This window comes from Dermacentor andersoni, chromosome 1, assembly GCF_023375885.2.
Source record: "Dermacentor andersoni chromosome 1, qqDerAnde1_hic_scaffold, whole genome shotgun sequence".
NCBI classification, from domain to species: Eukaryota; Metazoa; Arthropoda; class Arachnida; order Ixodida; family Ixodidae; genus Dermacentor; species Dermacentor andersoni.
Window position 1 is genome coordinate 171267304 of NC_092814.1, and position 17856 is coordinate 171285159.

The window sequence follows — 17856 nt, forward strand, 5'->3', positions numbered from 1 at the left end:
CCATCTTGGCGTGCCTCATAATCAGATCGTGGTTTTGGCACGTATTACCCCAGAATATTAAAAAAAGAAGTCAGCGCTTCGAATTCTGGGGAGTGGCGACTTGCAAAAAATTATCCCATTACTTTAAGAACAGGGAGCTGGTTGTCATGTGAATAACATTCGACAAATGTCGCTTACATTTAAGGAAGTTGAGTTAATAGAAAGGGTTTCGAAGATTCGTATTACGAAATTCGTTCCTGATGAGTCGGTACTGAGCCACAGTCAATTGATATTAGGCCTGCAGATGCTTAATGGGGTGCGCTCACATAGATCTAGAGAGCCGCATTCTATACTTGCTCGGTGCAAACGACAGTAGGCTACCTTTGTAACTTTAGACATTGCGAAGGCATATGACAGTGTTGAACATACAATCTTTCTCTATGCAGTACGAGGTAACGGGTTCTCAGGATACATCACTGACTGGATTTGAAATTTCCGAGAGCTCCGGACTTTCACTGCCTTCCAATTGGTTTTCAACGTGAAAGTATAAGCAGGAGCGAAGTGTTCCTCCAGAAGCAATTCTTTCCCCTTTATTGTTCAGTATCTTGATCGACTCTGTCCCGTTAGATCAAGATGTTCGTGTATATGTGTGCGCAGATGACACTGAGGTTTTTGCGTCACTGAGCGATATATATTCTCTCTATCAAATTCTACAAACGTACCTGTGTTCACTTTTTCATGGCTTGATGAACTTCACATGTCTTTGAATGTTAACAAATGTGCTCTCCTTACATTTATTTAACTGTTCCTAGACAAACTTTCCTTCTGTATCGACAAACATTCCTTCCTTGTGCGGACTGCTCAAGATATCTATGAGTCATACACGATGGAAATCTCAATTGGCGCTCTTCACATGGAATATGTAGCGTTAACAGCAGTGCGTGCATTAGCCATATGATTTGCAAGCGTAGCGACCGATGCTGTTGTTTGCGTAGGAACACTAATGAGTGTTCCATATGAATATTACAGTTTACAGTAAACTACAGTGAATGAAAATTACAGTTTGGTCGTGTACTCTTGTCTGATTGCCTAGCGTACAAAAGTGTTCTCCTTGCAGTAATAGAACGAGATGCTCTGCGTGATTGCCTCGATCTTCCTCATTTGTAGCAGATAATGTGCTTTATCAGGAAGCGTGTGTGCCTACTTGCTTTCCGTTGAAACTCCTTAAAAAATTTTTGAGTTTCCTCAGAGAACATTGAAATTGTGTTTACAAGTGAATCGAATTGATCTTGTGACACCTCAGTCGTCCTGATAACACACCCCACAGTTTAAGCGCGTTTAAGAACATTAGACATATATCTTTAGTGTCTTTCCTGAAGTTACCCCTTCGCCAGCTCTCACCATTCATTTCCACAATATCTTATTCTACAAATAACTTGCCCAGGACTTATTTGTGCGACCTTTTGGAAGACCACACAAAGCATCGGCAGCCTAAATATGTAATTGCGACAGATGCTGCCCTGCGCGACAAGATAGCAGCAGTGAGCGTATTCTTTCCGAAAATTTTCTGGTCTTCCACTCTCCGCCTTCCTGATTTCGGGCCTATATTTTAGGCCGAATTAATGCCAATCGGCCGAGCCCTACACAAACTGCGTCATTTTTTTTTCGTCATTTTCAAACGTCATTTTTAAAACAAATTTTTAAAACAAAACGACATTTTTAAACAAAGCGCCATGTTTAAAACAAAACAAATCAGTGTGCGAAGCGCTTACTGGCATAACAGACTCGGTTGATTGTATTGCGGATATTTCATTCGTTGGTCCCTCTAAATTTACAGGTAGTCTATTTAATTTGAATGCCGGGTCACTGTGGTCTATATTTAAATGGAGTGGACGACTCGCTTGCCAAAGCGTCCTCTGAATGGCCCTGTAGTTTTCGTTTCGGCGGTTACGGCATACGTCGTCTCACCAAGGAACAGTAAGCTCTGCCTATATCAAGGTTCTACAAAGCAAGCTCGCATTATGACTTCCAGTACCTGAATTTTCCATGGAATTATCAGTGGTGTCCATCACGTAAGTATGAAGTTATGTTCACACGATTAAAATACCGCATTTCACTGTTTAATATTTATTTGCACAGGACTGGTCTGACGCAGTCCTCTCTCTGTCATTTTTGTAATGAATTGGAGACAATTAATCATTTCTTTCTTTGTTCTATTGTCGGATCTCGATATCTAAAAGAAAAAAAAAGACATATCGAAGCTCTCTTGCGCTATCTTGATCTTTCCTTGACTTTCCCAATGATTCTATTTATCGGGGACTTGGCTTTGGGGTTCAGTCACAGGATTTTCTTGCCTTACGCTGTGCAATTAAAGTTGCAGCACAAAGAGATTGTTGCGCTAATTTCGCATCAGTCTTTCTTTTCATTCTTTGCAAAATCATGCTAACTCATGCAAATTCCGAGTTTTATTCCATGCATTCGAGTAACCCTGCATGATTTCTCTTTTTTCTTTATACCTTTTTTTTCTTTTCACCTTCGAGTTCCCTCTGTTTTTCCATATAGTAGGCTGACTGCTAAACGCTACGTTAATTTACGGATTCCTCTATCCTTAAGTAAGTATTGAGGTAAAATTTAAATATTACAAATATTTGTTTAGATTTATTATTTTCATTAAAATATTGCTGCTCGCCTGTTCATTCGTCGACACTTTCTCAAGCAGCACCCAGACCGGTGTGTTACAAAAGGATCCTTTCGTGCCCGTGTTCGTGTCGAGGCTTGCCTCGTTGTGCTAGTACTCGGCTGCTCCAGTTAAGGGCTGGCTCTGTCCTGGTGTCTGAACGTTTATACCGGCAAGGGCGTGTAGACAGTCCGCCGTGTGCTTCTTGTGGTTCCTGCGAGACACTTGAGCACCTTATGCACAGCGGACGTCGCTACTAAGGGACTATAACCTACTGGACCGGCAGTGTACGACCCTTGATCGTTGCCTGGACTGGCTGCGCTTCTCGACGCGACCACGCTCATCGCACCCTGCTTACTTTTCTACAAGAAACAGGCTCCGCTTCCCCTTTATGACAGACTTTGCGAGGGAGGAATTTTTTTTGCTAGTTTAGTTCTTGTATTTTTTGCATTCTCTTGTATTAGTGCGACCTACGTGCTTTTTTTCTGTTCCTGCGTGTATGTTTTGTTGCTACTTGCGCACTTTATGGCCTTGTCGTTTAGTCCTCGTGGCCTGTCATCTTGGCTGTTTATGATGATGATGATGATGATGAAGCCTCAATTAATGGCACCAACCCACTATGGGGGATAGGCTATGAATCGTGTGGTAATATGAATGAAAAATGAAATCAATTAGTTAATAAATAAATAACACAAAAAAGGAAAATAAATGTATAATCCAAGATGAAAAATAAGCTGTTAATACATGAGATAAAGTGATCAATACGATATTCAGCCTTGTATTGATAGGAATACTAACAAAAACTTGTTACTGAAATACATAAAGTAAAGATATACTTAAACATGAGCAAGTTAAATTAAATTTTGATTAATAATATTAATAAAAAATTGAGCTTTTACTTTTTGAATCTTCTAAATTGAAGTAGAAGTAAATCGATTGTGAAAACTACGAAATATTAGTAAGGCAGTCTTTTTGTGTCACATAGGAAATTATAAATGGCTAGGCAAACGTTCCTGTGGCTGTATCCTAATACCGTTGCTCCAAGGGAGAGTATAACAGTGCTGCTTAAAGCAATCCTAGATTTTGAAGCTCTTTATTTCCCTTCTCCTTATCTTCAACCCCCTTTCCTATCCCCTCCTTCCTAAAGAGTAGGCAGGCGTTGTGCCCCTCTCGTTAACAGTTGCCAGCCTTCTCTTTCTCTATTTCCCTCTCTGTGCATTGCGTGTGTTTTCATATCAAATAATAATAATAATAATAATAATAATAATAATAATAATAATAATAATAATAATAATAATAATAATAATAATAATAATAATAATAATAAATCAGCCATTTATTTACCGTGCCCAGAAAGAACCATGAGGTATAAATGCTGGCTTACGTATGTATCAAAACAGACGGAAAAAAACAACAGCAGGGGAATATAAGTAAAAAAAAAACAATGAATAAAAAGAAGAACATTGAAAAGAAAAGTGTACATAAAGCAATGCGCAAGGTGAATACAAAATAAAAGTCAGGAGAAGAGCGGCTGTACGATATGTGAAACTATGACACAACAACGCAAAGCTCGGAAAAGAAAAATGACAGTTATGAAAAATATAAAGATCATGAAAATAAGCGTTATAAGGACTCTGTATTCCGTGGACGGTTCAGTGTTGGTGATTACAGGCAGGAACATGGAAATGTCTGTGTTCTCTGCTGATCTTGCGCGGAATACGAAACATGATACAACTGAGGAGTTCGTGGCAGGTGAGGATACCGTGAATGAGTTTGAAAAGAAACATAAAGTCAGCGCGATTACGTCGGCAGAGAAGTAAGGGCAAGGACAATAGCCCAAAAGTGCTAGAAGAAGGCTCAGTATCGGTGTTAGTAATGCGGAGCTTAGAAATTTTTTCTGGAACCGATCTATAGTGCCAATGTCGGATCTAGATATGCTATCCCAGACGACCGACGCGTATTCGAGTTGAGGAAGACAGATTGTGGTGTACCACTTCCGGAATGGTGTAGGAGAATTAAATTCTCTGGATGCTCTGCTTACGGAGCCAAGAGTGCGCATAAAGCGTTTGCGCAAGAGTGCAAGACGCATAATGCAAGAGCGCATAACGCATAACGCAAGAGTGCGCACGACGCAACGCATTTAGTGTGAGCTGAAAAGTGTATGGTTGTATCAGAAAGTACACCGAGATCATTTATCTCACAGACCTTACACAATGGTACAGAAACTACAGAATAAGAAAAAGAAATGCTCGCTCTTTTGCATGTGAAAGTCATGACCTTGGTCTTAGCAGCATTTATGGTGAGGTTATTATTTCTGCACCATTTAGAAAAAGAAAATAGGTCAGACGGCGGGATGCGGTTCTCATCAACAGAATGAATTTCCTTAAAAAGCTTGATGTCATCGGCATATAGAAGGAATGAAGAAATCCGAATAGCCGAAAAAACGTCATTAATAAAAAATAAAGAAAAAGAGTGGTCCTAATACTCATCCTTGAGGGACGCCGCTAGTTGCTATGTAAAAAGAAGACATTCGGCCACTAACGTTAGCATAACATGATCTATCAAGATAACTGCGCAAGAGATTGAGAATTGACGAGTCAACACCAAAGTGCGTAAGTTTGATCAGAAGCAGTGAGCGGCTGAGTACGTCAAAAGATTTTCTGAGGTCACAGTAAATGGTGTCAATTTGCCCCCTTTGAAGTACCGGCGCGGAGATCTGTGTCATGAACCTTACGAGATTTGTGATGCGGGAGCGAAAGGTGAGAAATCCAGGATGATTCGAAATCAATGATTTCTTCACAGTAAAAAAACCGTACATTGTGAAGAGCGAGCTCAAATATCTTAGACGTGGCACATAGAAGAGAAATCGGGCGATAATTCCATACATTGGTTTTACAGCGAGACTTAAATACAGGAAAAAGAGGAGCAGTTCTCCACATGTGAGGGAAAGTGGAAGTGTTCGAAGTATTCAAAAGTATTGGTACGAAAGCATCAAATGGCCCATTGAGTGAAAAAGCCGGCCTCTGTAGCATCTAAACTGCACCTAAATTCCTGTTGGCTGCGACGTCACGTCACGTGCGCGCCTCCACGGAGCAGAGCGGGCGAAACGGTCCTGCGTAAAGGGAGAGGCCATCGTCGCGACGCCACGTCATCAGCGCGCGTTCACGGAGAAGATACGGCGATGCGACACCACGGGGCGATACGTGTTGTCGTCGGCGATGCAGTCGCGTAACTCGCGCGTGCAGGTGCCGCTGTCTCGCTCTCAGAGGCTGGCGCGCGCTCCCCGTATCTCTCTCCGTCTCTCACCCTACTGGACTTAGCTGCTGCGCCTGCCTGCCGGCTTTGGTGGCCGCTGCTGCTTCCTCAGTCTCTCGTCGTGCTGTAAGTCGGTGGCATGCGGCGTCCTTGATTTCTCAGCAATATTCCGGTCTGCAGCCAATATGCTTACGTAGAAACGGCAAAAAAAAAAATAATAACCCACACCAATTTAATGGCGAAACTCGATAACATACCCCGCAACCACACTCGAAAACATTATTGGCAGCGCAAAACTCGAAGGATCGCTCAGCGGCGTTCAATTGGACTTTAATGGTTTCGCATTCACAACTCATAAGAAGTGCTTAGGTGTCCTCAGATTAAAGAAAAAATACACATAGATGGCAATACGGGGCAAATATACTGCCATAAGCTTTTAAAATTGCGGAGGGATGCCGTCAAGGCCGCAGGATAGGGAAGGCTTCAAGTGCTTAAGGCATTCGCTGATGAGCTTTTCATCAAACAACACAGCACTAGATGTAGGAACCGTCGTGTGCTGTTGACTATATAAAACCAGGGTTGAGACCTGAAGTTTTATATAAGGATGAGAAATGGGCAGCAAAACAATACGCGACTGCTTGTACTTCTACTTCTCTAGAATCGAGCAGGCGAAAACACTCGCCACATTTACTAGAGTGCTTGCGGATGTGTACTTCCAAAGTTCCGCCGGCCGGTCGGAGGAGTTCTTTTCCAAGAATGCAAAATCTGAGTCGCTATTCCGCTTATAGAGGCGTTTGCAGAGAGTCAGAAAATAAGAGGAATTCTAACGAACGCAATGATTCGCAATCTAAGTGACGACACGCTAAAGAGCTTGACCAAATTCTTTAACGACACGGTCTGGACAGAGGACGGCGTCCTTCCAAAAGAATGGAAGGAAGCAAAAATTATTCTTATTCCAAAACCAGGTAAGCCTCGTAACATCAACAACCTTCGACCCATCTCCCTAACGTCGTGCGCGGGGAAACTCTTTGAAAAGGTTGTGCAGGTCCGGCTCTCGAACCACATAGAGCTAAACAACATGTTCCCCTCCAACATGTTCGGTTTCCGACCCCACGTGTCAGCGCAGGACATTTTTCTACTACTAAAGCACGAGGTCCTGCACCCCAACAGAGGGTCGGAAGATAAATTTGTACTGGCATTGGACATCAAAAAGGCCTTCGACAGCATCTCCCACCACGCTATTCTGGAGGGACTGGAAGCGGTGAACTGCGGATCGCGAATTTATAACTACGTGCGCTCGTTCCTCAGCCACCGCACGGCCACAATCGGATTAGGCTCCACGAGGTCCGACACCTTCAACTGTCCGGACAGAGGTACCCCTCAGGGAGCTATACTCTTTCCACTGCTATTCAATGTAGGGATGAGAAAGCTAGCCCTGGAGGTAGATAAACACCCGAATCTCGGTTGTGCGATATATGCCGATGATATCACGTTCTGGGCTCACCAGGGGTCCTACGGGGACAAGCAAGAAACCCTTCAAAAGGCCATAGACGCAGTCGTGGAATACGCGAGGGCGGCGGACATGGCATGCGCACCCGAAAAATCGGAATTCATTCGAGTGCGTGCGAAGTACGCAAGAAAGAAGGACTGGGTGCCGCTCACTCTGACTCTCGACGGGGTGCCAATTCATGAAGTGGAGACACTCAGAATATTGGGATGTGGATACAGCAGAATGCTGGAACATCTCACACCCTACAAAAACTAAAGGCGGTCACAGGAAACGTGGCCAGAATGATAAGGAGAGTGGCAAGAAGCAGAGACGGCCTAACTGAGGGAGAGACCATCAGCCTGGTTCACGCATTCGTAATTAGCCGACTCACATACGCCCTTCCGTATCAGGCCTTGACAAACCAAGAGATTAAACAGACAAACGCAATAATAAGAAAAGCCTTCAAAGCCGCCCTTGGTCTTCCCGAATGCACTAGCACGGAGAGATTCGAGGGACTGGGCCTGCACAATACTTTTGACGAGTACGCAGTCGCGACGTTATATGCCCAGAAAGAAAGACTCTGTTCTTCAACTCAGGGCAGGGAAGTACTGGCGAGGTTAGGCTTTCCCCTGAGACCCCAGTATTGCGGAGAGGAAACGGCACAGATAGACGGCAATGTTCGATCGCACATCGCGGTGGCCCCAATTCCCAAAAACATGCACCCCAAGTACCATCCCGGACGACGCAGAGCAAGGGCAAAGACCCTTCACAAACGTTTCGGCATGGGACCGGGGGTGTATTATACGGATGCCAGTCGAGCCAGCTCAGACACTTTCAGCATAGTCTCTACATGCAACAACAACATAACAACGGCATCCTTCAAAACCTCCTCGGCATGCGTGGCAGAGGCTGCAGCCATCGCCTTTGCCATTCAGGACGCCGAGCGCCAAACCAATTCGGCTGTCATATTATCCGACTCACAAGCGGCTTGCCGCCTGTTTTTACAAGGAACGGCACCCAAATCAATAATCAAAATTTTAGGCACTCAACTAGAGGGGCACCGCACTATCGTCTGGTGTCCGGCACACGAGCGACTGGCAGGAAACGCTAGGGCAGACCGTATTGCTCGAGGTTTGAACGTCCGAGCAACGGCATGGCCTAGCGACGTCCTTCCACCGAATTCTCGTGACATCCTCCTACAGCAAAGGCAGGAGCGGAGACGTTTTGGACATCCTCACTCCGATTTAAACAGCTAACAGGAGAGGGACTGGCGTCGTATTCAGACGAATACATACCCAAACCTGCACCACCTACACAGAATACACCCCACGAGGTTCACTGACGAGTGCCCGTGGTGCACAGACACACCCACACTAAAACACATCACATGGGAGCGCCCCAGGAGGCCTCCGCACATAGACAGTCCCATATTACACCAACATCCACTAATGAGGAATAGGCAGTGGGAGGCATGGCTTGCGGACGAGGGTCGGGAGAGCCAGTTGGCTCTTCTGGACCAAGCCCAGCGAGCCGCTCGTGCCAGTGGGGCCCTGGAATAGGGGCTCCAACCATCGTGCCTTATTTTATTTACATTGAATAAAGTTTTTTACTCTCTCTCTCTTCTCTCCTCTCATTAGGCACAGGACTTCTGAATCTTTATACTTCAGGGCAATTATGAGTTACTCAGTTAGCAAGAAGCGTATGTTTCCAAGTTGATATGGCCGATAAAAGTGCTATCCTTAATTCGTATGGTTGTCTGCTAATTTGCTATCGCAGTCGATGCTTCGCATTTCTAGCGAAACTGCGACTTCTTTTTTTAAGTAAGAATCGGTTTCGTTTGTGATTTTGAGTAGAAGTAGTTATGATTGTAACACAGATGCAAATTTTACTGCATCATTTATTAAAAAAGGTGCGCGTTAGAATCGTGCAAAAAGGGTAGTTTTTTTTTCCCCGATCTATCGAAATGTGGAGCCAGCTTCCGTCTAACATTCGAAATGAAATTTGCCATATGATACATTTGTTAAGGCAATTACCGGTTGCATACCTTGTGCTTCTTAGCACCACGTATTGTATACTATGTATATATGCATATATGTATATATTGAGAACGTGTTTCTTTTTCTTTTACGTATTCTTTGCACTTATGCTTTGCTGTGTGCGTGGCAGCTTTCTTCTTTTATTTTTTACCCCACTCCTGCGATAACCCCCTCCTGGTTGCAGTATAAACAAATAAATAAATAAATAAATAAAATGCTGCTGAAGGAAACAGCAGGACAGAAAGTCCAACAGCAGGCTGCATTTGTTCTCTATGTAATGGTTTTAATGTGAATATCTAAGTGTTCCAATCGGTGTATTAAATCACCAAGAACAATTACTACTACTACTACTACTACTACTACTACTACTACTACTACTACTACTACTACTACTACTACTACTAGTACTACTACTATTACTACTACTAATAGTAATAGTAATAATAACAATAATAATAAGATCTTCCCGTCTTCTTTCTCATTGTTCGATCGCGCGCTTCTTGTGGGTATGAGCCATTGTCAGGGATCATCATCACTAGGTGCCTCGCCGGCTGATGGCCTCCGGTTTACTTTGCTCTTCAAGAAGGCGAAATGTCCAATATGAATGGGTTTCAGCGCCCCTCGCAGCCCACGGTAAGCAGCCAAACGGTACCACCAACTCCTCGGCTGCGCACCAGCGCAATGACTACCACCATTACCACATTTACTGCTACCACTACGAGCAGCTGCCTGCCGGTCCGTGCTCCCATCGCCCGTGGCTGCGATGCGACCACCCAGGAGACCGCAGTGCGGCGCCGTTCACCGAAGACATGCTGCAAATAACCGCGCACCTCCCCAAAGTAACATCATTTCGGGCCCCCGCCCAAGTCACTGGTTGTAAAACATGGCCGAAGGACAAACTCAAGATCGAGGAGATTCAACAGATCCTTTTGTCTCACTCCCAGTGGCTAGAGTATGGTAGGCTGGACCATGCCATCCAACTTGCCACAAACCACTCTTCCGATGATGTTCCCGCGGCTAACAAGTACAACTATGACGATAAAATCTTCTTGCAAACGCACAAGCGTACCAGTGTGCCCGAGAATCGAAAGTGTCACTGCGTCAGCAAGAACGCCCACAGGTTCTGTGACCTACTCACCAGGAAATATTGGCTCGACCTCAACAACTGCGTACTGGCCTTCGAAGGTCGCTACACGAGCCAGGAGCTTAATTCGGCCATGGCTACCTTCCATAACGACAACGAAAAAGGCCCTAAGGACCAGAAGGTCAAGGTAGATCACGTGGCCACTACCACTCTTGTCAGGCTGCACACCATCTTTGTGCGGCGTGTCAGTGTTATTTTTCAAGATATACTTCAAGCAGCGGGCATCGTACTTTGGCGTGAACCCTCCATGGATCGCATACCTGTGGGACTGTCCTCCCTCAATCATCTGTCGTCGTGTGACAACTCCACGGAAGACAGTCGGGAATTCTGGTTCGTTTACTACACTGTAGTATATCCCGTTAAGTTTGTACAAAATCTGAAAGCAGACTTGTCTACAAAAACCTTCTACGGACTGCTGCCCATTTTCACTTTCATGTTCAAGTTTTTCAGGAATAACCAGCGTGATCTTAATGACGGATATTTTTTGCCCATTACCAGAAGTGTGCAGAATTGTCCGGTTGTACTTGGCGAGAAGTTCTCGAAAGAATTCCAACAACTATGCATAAGAGTGACCAACCTTCTTTGCCCGCACATGCACAAGGACATATGCGTCGTCATAAGACCTACTAGGAAGTTCTGCTTTAGTAGTGAAGACATGTCCCGTTGTTCGGTGGTCGGCCAACTTCACACTTGCTGTACTCACTTCTCCTACCCGTGCGTGCCACATGCACGGTTAGTGTATCGTCTGCAAAAGATGTGCAATACGGACGAACGGCAGTGCTGGAAGAAGCCGGGTAAAAAGCCGACATCCATGATCAAGAGCCCCAGCGAGCCACCGACAGAGAGCTTCCACAAGATCTATCACCTCGACCAGGATGCTGCTGGAAGCATTGGGCAGCGGGAATTCGCCATCATGATCACAACCGAGACTGCACATCTGGTACTTGGTTGGCCTTTACTTGTTTTCCAGAACAGTTTCGTGAGCGAGACGCCCGAAGGTACCTGGGAGCTTTGGACGTGCCTCACGTGTAAACTCACGACTCTGAACTGGCAATCACAGCTAAAGCTGGGGCAATTCGGCCTGAATAATTGCCAAGACTGCTTCGTTGTAATGCTGACCTGCGTTGTCATTACTCTGCACACGTGTATCGAACTACTACATATCGGGACAGTGAGTACAAACCGGAAGTTCGTGCTCTCCGTCCTGCTCGAGGCACAGCACAAACAGGCCGACTTGTGGATCCTGGTGACCGTTCTGTCCACAGACACTGACTGTAATCAGACTGAGCAGATTATGGAGTCTGGCATTTTCTGGCACACTCTCTGCAACATGAGAAACAACATGGTAAAAATGTCTAACGCTGCACACGTCCGCAATCTCTGCCGAACCCTAAACGACAAAACAAGCACCGCCTACGACACCGTGATGTCCAGAAAAAATCCTGACAGTTTCCTCAATGTGTTTTTTGTCACATGCACGGAAGAAATGATGCTTGCGAAGGAAGAGAAGCTCAGTCTGTTGATTGCGGCTTGTGCTTGGAGCCTCTTCACGCGATCAAAGCTCTGCGCCTCACCTGAAGACTCCGTCGTCATAGTGAACGTGGAGCTCAAGGATATCAAGGACGTGATGGAAGACACGATGAAATGTTTCTACAGCACCCTCGAGCATAATTTCGAACGAAAAATTAACTATCAAGCCGATGTGCGGGAAAATCATTTCATGGAAGGCTGCAATTGCGAGGTGAGCGTTTTCAGGCTAGCGCACCAAAAGCTCTTCCTGAAGCACACCTACGAACCCGGGACGAAATTTATTATGGTTGACAAGCAGCATCGCGCACTGGCTAGTGACCACGGCGCTATTGACCAATGCAGTAACATGCGTCAAAAAACACCAGCGGGCTCAGCTGTAATGCACCCTCTGGACTTTGGCTTCTTTCTTTGCCGAGTTTTGTCAAGACATGATGGGTCATATCCAGTCCGGTGCATACGACACGCTTTCTACATGGAAGGCAGCGGAAAACAGTACTGCCAGTATGGGCTGCCTCAAAAACAGCCACTGGTGGCTGCATCGTCTAGGCAAGCTCAACCGTCTGCTCCAGCGCACTAATGCTAGCGTCTACCGCTTTCATGCAACCAGTAGCAAAGTTCTCCGAAGTGAAGTCCTTGCCGCAGTCGAGGCTTCTCCACTGATCGCTGTGGAGGAGTCTTTTCTTTGTTCCACGCAGTAAAACACTTCGCTGCCTGAGCCTGGAGGAAGGGGTCAAGATTTTTTGGATTATCCATCGACTTTCCGTAGCTACCCTGCAATTCTTTTACATATTTAGCAGCCTGATGATCCTCGTTTTCCTTGACCTGTGTGGTGTGAACAGAGACTTCATGCTTCCGATCTGCGCCATGAAGTTCCCCGCATCCTGAAGGTTTTGCGTGCGTTGTCGTAATCCCATTTCCCGCTGAGCGGCCTTACTCCAGCAGCATGCTCAACAGCCCACCGGAGAATTCTACAGGATGTGTGTGTGAGCTTGGAGCTATTGTGACTGTGACCAGTTTTCGCATTGGACGTCTATGCAGTTGGTGGTGTACTTTGTTCCTTCACTCAGATGGGCACTTTCTGTTTCTGCAAATGGCTTTCAGGCACTTCTAGCTTGCCAAGTTGGCGCAACTCATTGGACGCGGCATCCTTACCTTCAGAGACTGTCTTGGTGACGTAAGCTAGAATAGCGCATGACCACGACGATCCGGTGTCAACTCAATAGCTTGTCCTTAACAGCATCTGTGACACGCTGTGTTTGATTCTTGGTGCCCTTAGTTAGGTTAGAAAGCTCCAGCGAGGCACGCTTCACCATGACTTTACGAATGTGGAACTTGGCGAGGATTATCTTGGCTGTGTCGTCCAATGCAACGAACGGTGAGACGTATAAAGTGGCAGCAGGCCACTTATATTGTTGAAGATGTCTACGCCGCCCGTGGTGCCCTGTGGCCTTCATAGCGCAGCTAGTCAACATGACGGTCGAGCTATTTGATGAACTAATGGCCGTAATAAGCTACAACACTTTTGTATCCGTAAGAGCCCGGCATGCCTAACGCCTTGCTTTCCCCAACTGCTCGCATAAAATCACCATGCAGTCTCTGATTATATGTTGGCGCTTCTCTTTTCAGTATGCAGATTTCTGCCAAAAATATATTGAAATGAATCCTGATACAGTTATATCAACATATTCGGTTTTAAATTTGGTACGGATTTGCTATTCAGAATGTTATGAAGTCCCCTTCGCACTTATAGATTTGTTTGTGTGTGTACACCCGGTCGCAAAAGTTTACGGACCACGGGATCTCAGAAAACGTTCAATTCCAGAGCAGTCTGTGGCAGTAGCGAGTAAAAGTGTATCCGACAATGTTGTTAGCATATTCTAGGCGACGCCCGAAATGCAAATACCAGGCTGCGTTGTGAAGTTGCGGATATGTTCAGCTTTTTCTCAGATTTCATGGTCCGTAATATTTTGTGGCCGGGTGTACATATCGCCATTATGGTCACTGACCAGTACACCTCTTAATTTCAAAAGATAGAACTGTAAAACATTCTCTAGTGGCTACAGCACGATGATAAATGTGCAAAGTAGAGGGAGAAGGCACGTTATCGGCAGAAAAAATGGGCGTGATGTCGGGGCCCCTCCATTACAGCATCCTTCGGGACGCCACTGATGAAGACAGCAATGTACATCCTTGAGCAAAAGTATACGGACCAAGGGTTGCGCGATAAAGTAGTTTTTTTTCCTCTGCCTGTGAACGCAACTTGAAATTGAGGACTGCAGTCCAAAATTGGCATTGCGAACTTTTCAGTGTACTCATAAATTGCGGTTTATGTTTGGTAATTACAAAGAAATTCATTTTCTTCGGTGACCTTGTGGTTTGTATACTTTTGCTCACGGATGTACCTTTGGTCTTTGTGTAACACAACTATCGTCAGCCACTCCGCTGGGGATCTTGAACTGAGAGATACAGTAACACCCTCCTGGTGTGCGCATGTCATAGTAGAATGGTACGATTTACCTTCACATGATAATAACATGCTAGTAAACTGGTCTGTGAGAAAGACAACAGCCTGGCAGCTAGACGAAGATTAGTTTTAAGCAAGCCATCAGATACTCACTCACATAAATATCCATCCATGTAGAATCGCGGGCCGATGCTTCGGTAATTACTTGTGCAGCTCAAACATGTGAAAGTCACAACTTGGTTAAGAGGAGAGAGGCTTCAGTGAAAAATTTCAGTATATTTTCGAAAACGGGGGCCCTCACGTGTGCCGAGATTGCTGCATATGGGTGGTCTTACGCTGGTGCCACTACCGAGACTCGAAATGACTAACTCGTACTCCTTGGTTGAATTCCCCCAAAATTGGAAATTCCTTGTCTTAATTTTCTTCCAAAGTTCTTGAACGTAAATAGTCTACAGATGGGTCTCATATACACGATTTATTCAGAGAGGTGGTAGATATGTGGAGTCAAAGGGTTAAGATGTAGAAAACCGTGTTCTCTATACCACGCCACTCGCTTTTAAAGTTTGCAACGTTTTGGGCTGGATAACGAGACTTCTGCACCTTGTCTCACTTAAGATTTATTGTGTGCAAAAAAAAAGTGCATTGTAAAAGTAGTCGTAGTTCCGCATTGTGGAAGGGTTTTTGTGCTTAATATAAAAATTTAAGTGAAAAATGAAAATATGCGGGACACGTCTTGCGATTGTTCTCATCTGAACATAGCCAGCTGACCCATTCACTGCAGTGCCGTCATTGCGCTTTGCCACTAGGCTGGTGCATCGTTCAAGTACAAGGGGAGCATTTCGGATAGCAGATGTAATTAAGGACCAATGCTAGAGATAGCTTCCCCCGACTAGTTTTAAAGAAACACTTGCTACAAGCGCTCTTGCATGCTTACTACATCATCATCATCATCATCATCATCATCATCATCATCATCATCATCTGTCCACTGCAGGACGAAGGCCCCCCGATCTCCAATTACCCCTGCCCTGCGCCAATCGATCCTAACTAGCACCTGCGAATTTCCTAATTTCGTCGCACCGCCTAGACTTCTGCCGTCCTCTACTGCGCTTCCCTTCTCTTGGTACCCATTCTGTCACCCTAATGGTCCAACGGTTATCTAATCTGCGCATTACATGACCTGCCCAGCACCATTTCTTTCTCTTAATGTCAATTAGAATATCGTCTATACACGTTTGCTCTCTGATCCACACCGCTCTCTTTCTGTCTCTTAAAGTTATGCCTAGCATTCTACGTTCCATCGCTCTTTGCGCGATCCTTAGCTTGTTATCAAGCTTCTTTATCAGTCTCCAAGTGTCTGCCCCATATGTCAGCACAGGTAAAATGCACTGATTGTATACCTTCCTTTTCAATGATAGCGGTAAGCTTCCAGTCAGAAGCTCACGATGTCTGCTGCATGCGATACAACCCTTTTTTGTTCTTCTGTGAATTTTCTTCTCGTGCTCAGGGTTCCCTGTGATTAGTTGACCTAGGTAAACGTACTCCTTCCGAGGCTCTAGAGGCTGACTTGCGATCCTATAAAGAAAGGGGTCAGATAAGGAGACACAATCTCAACATATCGTACTACGAATACGGATGCAGAAGCCTTGAAAGCTCAAGCGCAACTCATTTCATGGCTAAAAAGAGGCAAGAAAGACACACTCTGGGTCACTCGTCTTTACTACAAGAAGCATGAGTTTACTATTTAGTATGAGCGTAATTTTTATTTTATTATTATAACGAGACACATCGCTTTAATCACCATACATCATCATCATCATCATCAGCCTAGTTACGCCCACTGCAGGGCAAAGGCCTCTCCCATACTTCTCCAACTACCCCGGTCATGTACTAATTGTGGCCATGTTGTCCCTGCAAACGTCTTAATGTCATCTGCCCACCTAACTTTCTGCCGCCCCCTGCTACGCTTCCCTTCCCTTGGAATCCAGTCCGTAGCTCTTAGTGACCATCGGTTATCTTCCCTCCTCATTACATGTCCGGCCCATGCCCATTTCTTTTTCTTGATTTCAACTAAGATGTCGTTTACCCGCGTTTGTTGCCTCACCCAATCTGCTCTTTTCTTATCTCTTAGCGTTACACCCATCATTCTTCTTTCCATAGCTCGTTGCGTCGTGCTCAATTTCAGCAGAACCCTTTTCGTAAGCCTCCAGGTTTCTGCCCCATATGTGAGTACTGGTAACACACAGCTGTTGTACACTTTCCTTTTGAGGGATAGTGGAAACCTACTGTTCATGATTTGAGAATGCCTGCCAAACGCACCCCAACCCATTCTTATTCTTCTGGTTATTTCAGTCTCATGATCCGGATCCGTGGTCACTACCTGCCCTAAGTAGATGTATTCCCTTACCACTTCCAGTGTTTCGCTACCTATCGTAAACTGCTGTTCTCTTCCGAGACTGTTAAACAGTACTTTAGTTTTCTGCAGATTAATTTTCAGACCCACCCTTCTGCTTTGCCTCTCCAGGTCAGTGAGCATGCATTGCAATTGGTCTCCTGAGTTACTAAGCAAGGCAATATCATCAGCGAATCGCAAGTTGCTAAGGTATTCTCCATCAACTTTTATCCCCAATTCTTCCCACTCCAGGCCTCTGAATACCTCCTGTAAACATGCTGTGAATAGCATTGGAGATATCGTATCTCCCTGTCTGACGCCTTTCTTTATAGGGATTTTGTTGCTTTCTTTGTGGAGGACTACGGTGGCTGTGGAGCCGCTATAGATATCTTCCAGTATTTTTACATATGGCTCATCTACACCCTGATTCCGTAATGCCTCCATGACTGCTGAGGTTTCGACTGAATCAAACGCTTTCTCGTAATCAATGAAAGCTATATATAAGGGTTGGCTATATTCTGCACATTTCTCTATCACTTGATTGATAGTGTGAATATGGTCTATTGTTGAGTAGCCTTTACGGAATCCTGCCTGGTCCTTTGGTTGACAGAAGTCTAAGGTGTTCCTGATTCTATTTGCGATTACCTTAGTAAATACTTTGTAGGCAACGGATAGTAAGCTGATCGGTCTATAATTTTTCAAGTCTTTGGCGTCCCCTTTCTTATGGATTAGGATTATGTTAGCGTTCATCCAAGATTCCGGTACGCTCGAGGTTATGAGGCATTGCGTATACAGGGTGGCCAGTTTCTCTAGAACAATCTAACCACCATCCTTCAACAAATCTGCTGTTACCTGATCCTCCCCAGCTGCCTTCCCCCTTTGCATAGCTC

General features: G+C 45.1%; 1 protein-coding gene across 1 annotated transcript; it reads left to right on the forward strand.

Annotated features, from left to right (window-relative positions):
- Positions 1 to 9990: 9990 nt before the first annotated feature.
- Positions 9991 to 12687, forward strand: LOC129380867 (protein argonaute-2-like). The gene has a single exon (XM_055063031.1). It carries the CDS (start codon positions 9991 to 9993, stop codon positions 12685 to 12687), a length of 2697 nt encoding a protein of 898 aa, XP_054919006.1.
- Positions 12688 to 17856: the final 5169 nt, after the last annotated feature.

Coding starts and splice junctions, on each gene's coding strand:
- LOC129380867 (XM_055063031.1), top strand. CDS start 9,991: ATGGCCTCCGGTTTACTTTGCTCTTCAAGAAGGCGAAATGTCCAATAT.